The following is an 11172-nucleotide window of genomic DNA, read 5'->3' on the forward strand; positions in this document are numbered from 1 at the left end:
TCAGGTAAAAATACAATTATGCCTATTAAAAAATCAAAAGTATCAAACTGTTTCACATAACAAAAGCACACACCTGAAGACGTCTAAAAACTCCTGATTTCTGATTTCCAAATCCATAGCCACAGGATGAACATAAGCGGTCTTCTCTGCTTTCCTCATATGGAATTTGTTCAATTTCCCAATCAAATTCTTCTTCCTCTTGCTCCTCTTCACCATTTGCAGCATCTGAAATTTGGGTATCAACAAAGATCATAACTGATCTTTCCATCATGAACCTTCTACAATTTCTACATCTCTCTCTCTATTCGTTTCTATTTATAGTTTCTTAGCTAAAGTCTCTAGTATGTCTTAAATTTGAAGTTTCATTCCAGACCCTTCTGTAGATGTAAAACAGAATACACAGTTGGGGATCCAGATTGTTCTGGTTCACCCCCCTCTGAGGTGAACCACCTAAGATCCAATGCTGGAAACCACATTTACATTGGAGTCCGCATGCAGAAATCTCTAAACCTTTTAATCTGTGCACCTCAAGATGGGAGTGTAGCAATGTGCAGTCTGACAGTATTATTTTAATTCACTGCTAACACATAGTACCCAACAAATGGATGCAGGAATGTCAGCCATTGGTGTAGAGCTAATGTCAAAATAACAAAAGAAATAATATTAATATGTACTTTGCTGAAAAAGTGTAAGAAGAAGATATAGATTTATACCCCTGAATCTCAGAGTCTCAGAGCAGCTTACAATTTCCTTTACCTTCCTCCCCCACAACAGACACCCTGTGAGGTGGGTGGGATTGAGAGGGCTCTCACAGCAGCTGCCCTTTCAAGGACAACTCTGTGAGAGCTATGGCTGACCCCAAGGCCATTCTAGCAGGTGAAAGTGGAGGAGGGGGGAATTAAACCCAGTTCTTCCAGATACGAATCTGCACACTTAACCACTACACCAAACACAATTTTAATATTTAAAGAAACTCTCCCCATTCTTCAGAGATATCCATATGTATCAAAGTTATAGTATTACTATATAGTACTTCGGTAAAGTAAAACAAAACAGTATCAGTAATGGCCAATGTAACTAATCTCTTCAATTTCCTACACTTCTAGATACATAATTAACACTTCCACAGCTCCAGAAATTCATCAAATAATAATGTATTTTCTCACATAGTTCTTTTACGAACCATCAGGAGAGCTGGCAAAGAAAAATGTTATGCCACTCAGCTGATTGTGCAGTACATGAGAGAAAGGCTACAGAGGAAGACACAGCAGATCACTGCTTAGGGGCAGTTCCCACATGGGAAGGCTGAAACCACAGGGTTGGCACTGCGATAGCATCGGTCCACTTTATGAGGCCCATACAAGGCCTACATGGAGTGCACTGCGCACTTAAAGCAGAACAGTGAGAGGTCGTAGCAGTAGCTGACAGAGACCAGCTTCCCTTCTAGTAAGTTTTAGGATGAGGTGAAAAAGAGGTGAGATCATGCAGTGATTATCTGTGTCAATGCACAAATAAATAAATGGGCAAGCAGGAAACCATCTGTCATATTAAGAAAGCATTCCAAACACAATGCCTACTTTATAGTTTTTTTAGTGTGGTAATCATTTTGCAGGTTTTCAGGATCTGAAGAGGGATGATGTTCCAGAACTTGTTCAGAGAAGAGAGAGAATTTTAACAATATTGCTAAATACAGGTAGAGGTAAAGAATGATGGCAAGCTCATTTACAGCAAACTGGATGATAAAGACTTTTTACATACAAAAATGCATGTTTTATGAACAGACAAGAAAAACCTATTAGCATACAAACCTATCTCTAGGATTAAAGGTTTTGCTGATCTGGGTTTCTTTGGTGCTAAGAGAGCTGTCAACATGTCTAATCCTTCAAAGTATGTTCCAGGAGTCTCTTTGGGAAGTTTGATTGTAAATATCCCTTAAAACAGAATGGTTAAATTTAAAAAAATAATTCAGTTACAAAAATCCACAAAAAAACCCCACAGAAATGATTCAAGCTTCTATTCCAGCACGTTCTAAGCCATTCACCAGCTCTGATGTCCTACAAATGTGCAATTTCAATTGCTCATCTTTGCCCCAAGATAGAAGCTGATGATACTGGATTTATATCCCACCCTATACTCTGATCTCAGAGCAGTCACAATCTCCTCTACCTTCCCCCCCCCCCCAACAACAGACACCCCGTGAGGTAGGTGGGACTGAGAGAGTTTTTTACAGCAGCTGTCCTTTCAAGGACAACTCCTGTGAAAGCTATAGCTGACCCAAGGCCATTCCAGCAGGTGCAAGTGGAGGAGTGGGGAAACAAACCCCAGATAAGTGTTCTCCCAGATAAGTGTCCGTGCACTTAACCACTACACCAAACTGGCTCTCAGTGATGAAACCTCTGAACATCACATCACTTGCTTGGAGGCAACAGTGGGGGAAAATTAACAGATTAATAAAGCTAATCTGTAATTCCTCTGATATTGGTCAGGACACTAAAAGCATCTCTGGAAAATCTGAAATGTTATTGTCATTATCTAAATGCATGTTAGAATCTGGGAATATTTTATTTTTACTGTTTGGTATCCATTCCTGCAGTTTATAAAATAATCATTCAAGTTACCTCAATACAGGGAGAAGTGGTTATTTTGTTGCCATTTGGTTTCATCACTGTATCAGTAAATCCAGGATTTAATATACACAAGGCAATCCTATTTCAATTCCCTATTACTCTTCCCTTTATGTCATTACTAGAATATTATTGTTCTCATTTGGATGTTATTCTATAAAATCATATATATTTTTAAAGAGTTACAAACCTTTGTCATCATAGGATGCTTTTTCTCTGCCATCTTCTACAATTCCTCCAGGAAGAGCCAATCTGTGTACAAATTAAAAGTTCACTTGTCAAACACGTTTATAAAAACTAATGAACAAATCAGTGGACCACTCTCAAGTTTCAACAATACAGACTACATACACTCCACAGCATGAAATCAGCCAAAACTGCAAACTCTGCAATTTGAGAGCGGTTGCAACAAGTATCCTCCATCTACCGTACACCATATCATATATGGAATTTGTGAAAATATATATCAATCATTTTCAACATTCAAAAAGTTCTATACAAATGCTTTTTAATTACACAATATCCAGGCAGAATACATTCTTCCAATCTGGTCTTAGTAAGCAGCTTCCCAGAGTAAGTACATAGCAGTCCTTTGCACCTGATGTTACATGCATAGACTGAGAACAGACATAAGTACACCAGTGCTATTCTTTGTTTATGCACAATTGGAGGCTTACAGGTAGACTCTCTCCTGAGGACTAGGGGCATTTGAAAAACCAGTATTTTCATTTACTGGGATTCTGCACTGACAAACTGGTGATGGATTGCACATAGGAATGGCCCACCGTGCTTGTTCCTACTCCTTCTCTATGTACATTGAAAGCACATGTAATATCAAGTGCAGAAGACTATGTTAAATGAAGGGCTTCAAATCTATTGGGCTAGAAACTGCCATAGACCTAAACAAGCAAATCTCCCTATCCATCTAATTATTATTCCATTTGTCCTCAATGGAGCTCAGAAAAACTCATGCAGCTCAGAAAAACTCATGCAGCTCTCTCCCCCTCTCCAGTTTGGTGTAGTGGTTAAGTGTGTGGACTCTTATCTGGGAGAACCAGGTTTGATTCCCCACTCCTCCACTTGCACCTGCTGGAATGGCCTAGGGTCAGCCATAGCTCTCTCTCTCTCTATATATATATATATATACACACACACACATATATAAACACACTGTAGCTAATAGCCACTGATGGACCTCTGCTCCATATTTTTATCTAACCCCCTCTTGAGGCTGGCTATGCTTGCAGCCGCCAACACCTCCTGTGGCAGTGAATTCCACATGCTAATCACCCTTTGGGTGAAGAAGTACCTCCTTTTATCCGTTCTAACCCGACTGCTCAGCAATTTCATTGAATGCCCACAAGTTCTTGTATTGTGAGAAAGGGAGAAAAGTACTTCTTTCGCTACCTTCTCCATCCCATGCACAATCTTGTAAACCTCTATCATGTCACCCCACAGTCAACGTTTCTCCAAGCTAAAGAGCCCCAAGCCTTTTAACCTTTCTTCATAGGGAAACTGTTCCAAACCTTTAACCATTGTAGTTGCCCTTTTCTGCAATTTTTCCAATGCTATAATATCCTTTTTGAGGTGCGGTGACCAGAATTGCACACAGTATTCCAAATGAGACCACACCATCGATTTATACGGGGGCATTATGATACTGGCTGATTTGTTTTCAATTCCCTTCCTAATAATTCCCAGCATGGCGTTGGCCTTTTTTTTTTGCAATCGCACACTGTCTTGACATTTTCAGTGTCTTGACATCTACCACGACCCCAAGATCTCTCTCTTGGTCAGCCTCTGCCAGTTCACACCCCATCAACTTGTATTTGCAGCTGTGATTCTTGGCCCCAATGTGCATTACTTTGCACTTGGCCACACTGAACTTCATCTGCCACGTTGACGCCCACTCACCCAGCCTCAACAGATCCCTTTGGAGTTCCTCACAATCCTCTTTGGTTCTTACCACCCTTAACAATTTAGTGTCATCCGCAAACTTGGCCACTTCACTGCTTACTCTCAACTCCAAAGCACTTCACTGCTTACCGTCCTCCACTGCGAAGACTGCCCATTTATACTCACTCTCTGCTTCCTATTAATTAGCCAGTTTTTGATCCACAAGAGGACCTGTCCTTTTACTCCATGACTCTCAAGCTTACTAAGGAGCCTTTGATGAGGAACTTTATCAAAAGCTTTCTGGAAGTCAAGGTAAACAATTTCTCCTTTGTCCACATGTTTGTTCACCCCCAAAGAAATGTAACAGGTTAGTGAGGCAAGATCTTCCCTTACAGAACCCATACTGAGTCTTCCTCAATAACTCATGTTCATCAATGTGCCTACTCATTCTGTCCTTGATAATGGTTTCTACCAGCTTTCCCGGTATTGAAGTCAGACTGACTGGCCTGTAGTTACCTGGATTTCCTCTGGAACCCTTTTTAAAGATGGAGGTGACATTTGCTACCTTCCAGTCCTCAGGAACGGAGGCAGATTTCAATGAAAGATTACATATTTTTGTCAAAAGATCCACAAGTTCAACTTTGAGTTCTTTCAGAACTCTTGGTTGTATGCCATCCGGACCTGGTGACTTATTAGTTTTTAATCTGTCCATCACAGAGGTTGTCCTTGAAAGGGCAGCTGCTGTGAGAGCCCTATCAGCCTCACCACCTCACAGGGTGTCTGTTGTGGAAGGAGAAGATACAGGCGATTGTAAGCCACTCTGAGACTCTGATTCAGAGAGAAGGGCGGGGTATAAATCTGCAGTCGTCTTCTTCATCTTCACAATGGCCTTCACAATGGCCTGCACAATGGCCGAGGGAGCAATAGATGTGCCTGAAGTTTCCAAGCAAAGGCAATGGCGCACTGGGAATTTGAATGTAGGTAAGGACCTCCCACTGCCCCTTCTCTTCCAAGAAACAGAGTAATATAAAGTCATGATCTCAAAAAATTAAACTCAGCTGCGCAGAGAAATACATTACTTACCTAAGAAAGTAAGGTTTAGCATAAAATCTGAACTCCTTTCCTTCAAAATAGACTTCAAATTCTGAAACTCGCGCATGAGGCACTTTGATTGTTACTGTAAGGAAGTCTGGATCCTGACTCAGTTCAAATGCTGGAGTTATCATGATGAATTTTGTTAGGAAGACAGTCAAGTTGCCTGCAAAATCATTGGAGACAGAAAGAGGATGAAAATAATTACCATTTAAGTGTATAAAAAGATACGAACGAACACTTCAGTAACATCTATGGATTTTGACATTCTTAAAACAACCTTAAGTTGATTAATTACTGGATGCCAGACTTCATCAAGAAAGCAAATTTAAATTGGTGGTGCTGGGAATTAAGGGCAGTTAACTGAGGAAGGACCATGTTGATTTTGTGCAGAGGACAAAATAAAATTTAAAAATGGATGTTTTTATCTCAAAACTTACAGCAAGTTCAGAACCTTAAAATACCTACACGGAGGAATATCAACCAATTCAAAATTCCTGGACTGAGAGAGAGATCTAATTACAGTGCTTGTCTATACATAAATATGCAGTTTCATGGCAGGTTAACAAGAGTGAGCAAGCAGAGAAAGATGGGGTCTTCAGATTCATGTAGACTCACTCAAGCGATACAGTTGTAAATGACTGCCTACATTTGAATGCAAGTCATATGATCAAAGATCTACAATCCATTTGGCATTTCATACCAACATTGTTGAAAAATGTGTCAAGAGTTCATGGTATTTGAAAGTGATATTCTAAACAGTACTAGCATTAAACTCTAATTTTTAAATAAAACTGCAATACCATTTTTAAGCATCAAAACAAGTGGGATTTGTACACAGGTAAAAATCTGCCCACATTCTTTTAGCTCCTTTAAAAAAGGGGGGGCTTCTTTGGGTCATGCAGCAAGTTTGTCATTACCTCGATACTTATTTTTATCTCCACTTTTCAGTCTGTACAAGACAGCTCCTAAAACAGAACTACCTCACCATCAGTGTTCCCTCTAAGCTGAGTTAGTGTGAGCTAGCACACAGATTTTTAACCTCCAGATCACACATTTTTTTCTTAGCACAGGAAGGATGGCCCTTGAGCACACTAATTTATGCAGTAGCTCACAACTTTAATGTCAGTGGCTTACAAAGTAGAATTTTTGCTCACAAATCTCTGCAGCTTAGAGGGAACACTGCTCATCATAACCTTTAAATATAATAGAGCACTTAGTGAAATATTTAAAAGTTATCAGTTATGAAACAATTTTTTCAAGCAATCAGCTTCATACTCAGAAACACTGCACAGAAGGCTTTTTGCAGAGAAACAACAAATAATCATTTACAAGACTTAATATGACAGAAGCTTCATTATTTTATATCTGTACAATTACATGTGCTGTGATAGTGCATTCACGTGTACTGGTACAACCATTTGATTAGCTACACTTATTTTATGTAGATACTTACTAGCCAATAAATTTATGAATACGTTAAGGAAGAACCCCTTAATTTTCTCCTGGGCACAGAATTCCAGCATACTGCTTCTCCAGTTTTAATACAATACCTCTTTACACTAAATTAGTCATGCATTTAGTTATGTATAGTAAGCTTAAGGTGTTCTTCCCTGTGGAAGCTGCTTGTCCTCTTGGCGTTTCAGACTGCGTGGGAGAATACTGTCAATTCAGTTGCAAGGAAACTCAATCCCACTGTTCACGCAGATAAGCAACATATGAAGCTGCCTTATACTGAATCAGACTCTCAGTCCATCAAAGTCAGTATTGTCTACACAAACTGGCAGCGGCTCTCCAAGGTCTCAAGCTGAGGTTTTTCATGCCTATTTGCCTGGACCCTTTTTAGTTGGAGATGCCGGGGATTGTACCTGGGACGTTCTGCTTACCAAGCAGATGCTCTACCACTGAGCACTATGAGTGCGGGACAAACTCCGTCGTTTTGAAAGGTAGCAGCTTTCCCTCTTATCTGCAGCAAAACCAACAACAGGCTAGCCTTTGAGACGCCACAAGCCTCCCTTCTGGGTGTTTTGTTGAAAACCGAAACGCCACCGCTGGTACCTCTGCAAACTTACTTCCCCCCTTTGCCCGACACGGACTGGCCAATATCTCAACCCTACTAGTGTTCTGACACCTGCCAACAGCCCTTGAGGGCCCTCCTGATAGGAGGGAAGCACATAACAAGGACACGGGAGGAAAGGGGGTACAGCACCCGCCACTCCCAGGTCACTCACCCAACTCCTAGGCACAGGGCAAAATACACACAGCAGGCAGCCACGCTTTCGGAATCTGTTTCTCCTCCTCCAGCCCAAGGCCCACACACTTCGATGACGCTAAGACTTTCGATTGGCTTCAGGATGCTGCTAATCAGATCGTCCTCTTCCAATACGGAGCAAGACTCCAGGGAGGCGGGAATAGCTCGAAGGCGGGCCATAATGTAATTGGCGAACACCTGGCCGGTTTCATCCAATTATCAATGGGCAAAAGCAAGATGCATGCTCGTATTACAGAGCTGCGGGCCGCGTTATTAAAGACACCGCGTGACACAGGATAAAGAAACTGAATGGTGCGCTTGCGCCTTACGCGCCTTCCTCTGGAATTTCATGTTGATTTAGCCAGAAGGAAGAACGGTGCTGTCAGCTTGTCTGCTACCGAGTACGTTGAGCGAGGGATATATATATATATTTCCCTCGCTCAACGTGTGTGTGTATATATATATGTGCGGAGGTAATATAGGCAGGACTGGCTCTCCAAAGAAGTCTCCAGTCCCATCCAAATAATAGCAGGGGATAATCACAAAATCCTGGAATTCTCGGGCTGTAACCTTACCGAGCGGATGTGTGGCTTCCATAGCTCGATATTGTGGTCCGAACCCCGCTGGTGAGTAGAATCCAGCAGGTCGCGGGACAGAGTTACCAACTATGGACAGGGAAATTGGGGAGCGGTGCCCAAGGAGGACGGGGCATGGATAGAGGCGAGACCTTAGCAGAGATGCTGCAGTGTTACCCCAGATTCATAACTCTCCATCAACCGGACGTTTTTGTCTCGCTTCTTTGTTTTTCTCAGCACCAACCTTCACTTCACCAGGGAATAAAGAAAAAAATGGACTTGGATAGCCTTTCATGTGTCTTAGCCGCTTCATGGCTTGCATTCATTACAACCTGGAAGGTGATTTACTGGGAATCCATACACGAATGGCCCTCCCTGATTGCACCACTGGGGAAACGCTGAAATTCAATCTTTTAGGCAGTATGAAATGAATTTCTAGTTTTGGTAGCCAAATCAATTCAAGGGTTTTCCCCTAATGTTCCTTTTGCAGTTACAATGAAAGTATATGCTTCGTTTATCAAGGTTGCTGCTGGGATGCCATAGGCATTTGACAACACTGCCACATATTGTGACAAAGAACATCTTACCATTACTTATGATAAGACCAAAGTTATGGTCTTTGGTGGGTGTCTTGAGAGAAACCTTGAAAGGGCCTTTCACCTGGCACCCTTTTGTTACAGACCGTTGATCAGGCCAGATTCACAATTAGGCAAAGGATTTGTGACATGGAGCACAAGCAAGACTTAATGAACTCTGATTTCAGGGCCCCTGAGAAGATGAAATACAGTATGTCACAGAAGTGAGTACACCCCCTCACATTTTGTAAATATTTAAGTATATCTTTTCATGTGACAACAATGAAGAAATGACACTTGGCTACATTGTAAAATAGTGAGTCTACAGCTTGTATAACAGTGTAAATGTGCTGTCCCCTCAAAATTACGCAACACACAGCCATTAATGTCTAAACTGCTGGCAACAAAAGTGAGTACACCCATAAGTGATAATGTCCAAATGGGGCCCAATACTGACACTTTGGGCCCCATTTGGACATTATCACTTAGGGGTGTACTCACTTTTGTTGCCAGCAGTTTAGACATTAATAGCTGTGTGTTGCGTAATTCTGAGGGGACAGCACATTTACACTTATACAAGCTGTAGACTCATTACTTTACATTGTAGCCAAGTATCATTTCTTCAGTGTTGTCACATGAAAAGATATACTTAAATATTTACAAAATGTGAGGGAGTGTACTCACTTCTGTGACATACTGTACATCATGGCAATGACCCAATATATCAAAACCTTAGATTTCCTGCCTTACAAGGGGGCTTTTATACTGGCCAGAGGTGATGCCATGCTGTCCATGATTTTGGAAGGGTGATGTAAGAAGATTGCATATGCGGAGAGCATTTGCTCCTGCCCTATAGCAGAGGTGGAAACAACACGACGTGTATTTTTTCCACTGCCCCCTCTATAAATAAATTAAGGACAGTTCTTTCCCTGTAGTAGATGCAGACCAGATATGCTTAGATAAATTATTAACTGATGAAATCGCATTTATCGCCAAGCTAATTGCTAGATTCTGTGTACAGGCAATCAAAGTGCACAATAAATTTCAGTCCTACCCTTTTGAGCCTATATAGTTCTTGATTTTTAGATTCCAGGTTCATATTTTAAATTTGGTTATCTAAGATGTTACTATATGTATTTTATATTTTATTATTTTTATACTGTGTAATAATATACAGATTTTTTTGCTAAATTTTCTATTTTAATGGGAGTTTAAGTCAGTCAGTCAGTCACATTTTATTTGTATCCCGCCCTCCCCGACCAAGCGGCTCAGGGCGACTGATAACTTGAATGTCTGTATACCTGATAATGGTTTTGTCAGTTGGATCTGATCACTGACCATAATAATATAACTGAACTATCCATGTGGTTATGTAACTTCTGAGTAGGCTATTGTTTATCATACTTAATAAGGCATGTGTATGTGTGTGTTAAGTGCAGTCAAGTTGCTTCTGATTTATGGTGACGCTACAGAGATGGCCAAACTTGCTTAATGTAAGAGCCCTATAATAAACATCAGATGTTTGAGAGAGCCACAAGACATGAACATCAGATATTTGAGAGCTGAAGGAAGGAAGGCAAATAGATGGAGAGGGAGGTAGAAAGAAAGCAACCTTTAATTTTCAATACATTCTCCAAGTGGCTGGCTGGCTGGGTTGGCATGGAGAAGTGATTTAAAGAGAGAAATACCTTCTCCAATCCAGCTGACAGGACAATGAAGGCTTCTTGAGCCACAATATGTGTGAAAGAGCCACATGTGGCTCCTGAGCTGCCGTTTGACCACCCATTCTCTATGAATTAATGACCTCCAAAACATCCTTTCCCAAACAGCCTTGCTCAGGTCTTACAAACTGAGGGCTGTGACTTCCTTGACTGAGTCAATCTATCACATGTTGAGTCAGCCTCTTTTCCTGCTGCCTTCCACTTTTCCTAACATTATTGTCTCGTTTTCTCATGATGTAACCAAAGCACAGTAGCCTCAGTTTAGTTATTTTAACTTCTAGAGAGAGTTAAGGCTTTGATCTAACATCCCGTTATGAAGGTCCACAGTATCTTTTAGGGTTGCCACGTCCAACCCCAGAAATATCTGGGGACTTTGGGGGTGGAGCCAGGAGACACTGGGGTGGAGCTAGAGGGGAGGGGGGAAACGACGCCAGGGAG

The 11172-nt window shown here is 41.3% G+C and overlaps 1 protein-coding gene across 1 annotated transcript in view; it reads right to left on the reverse strand.

Moving 5' to 3' along the window:
- Positions 1-7950, reverse strand: part of SHQ1 (SHQ1, H/ACA ribonucleoprotein assembly factor) — a 112012-nt gene extending 104062 nt beyond the window's left edge. Inside the window, exons 1-5 of the mRNA XM_060239555.1 lie at positions 7844-7950; positions 5604-5778; positions 2815-2876; positions 1809-1931; positions 74-225 (exon numbers count right to left, since the gene is read on the reverse strand). Of these exons, the coding sequence (XP_060095538.1) occupies positions 74-225; positions 1809-1931; positions 2815-2876; positions 5604-5746 (480 nt within the window). The 5' untranslated portion in view covers positions 5747-5778; positions 7844-7950. The remainder of the gene's footprint in view (positions 1-73; positions 226-1808; positions 1932-2814; positions 2877-5603; positions 5779-7843) is intronic.
- Between the last annotated feature and the right edge of the window lie 3222 nt (positions 7951-11172).

Source organism: Heteronotia binoei, chromosome 5, assembly GCF_032191835.1.
Source record: "Heteronotia binoei isolate CCM8104 ecotype False Entrance Well chromosome 5, APGP_CSIRO_Hbin_v1, whole genome shotgun sequence".
Lineage (NCBI taxonomy): Eukaryota > Metazoa > Chordata > Lepidosauria > Squamata > Gekkonidae > Heteronotia > Heteronotia binoei.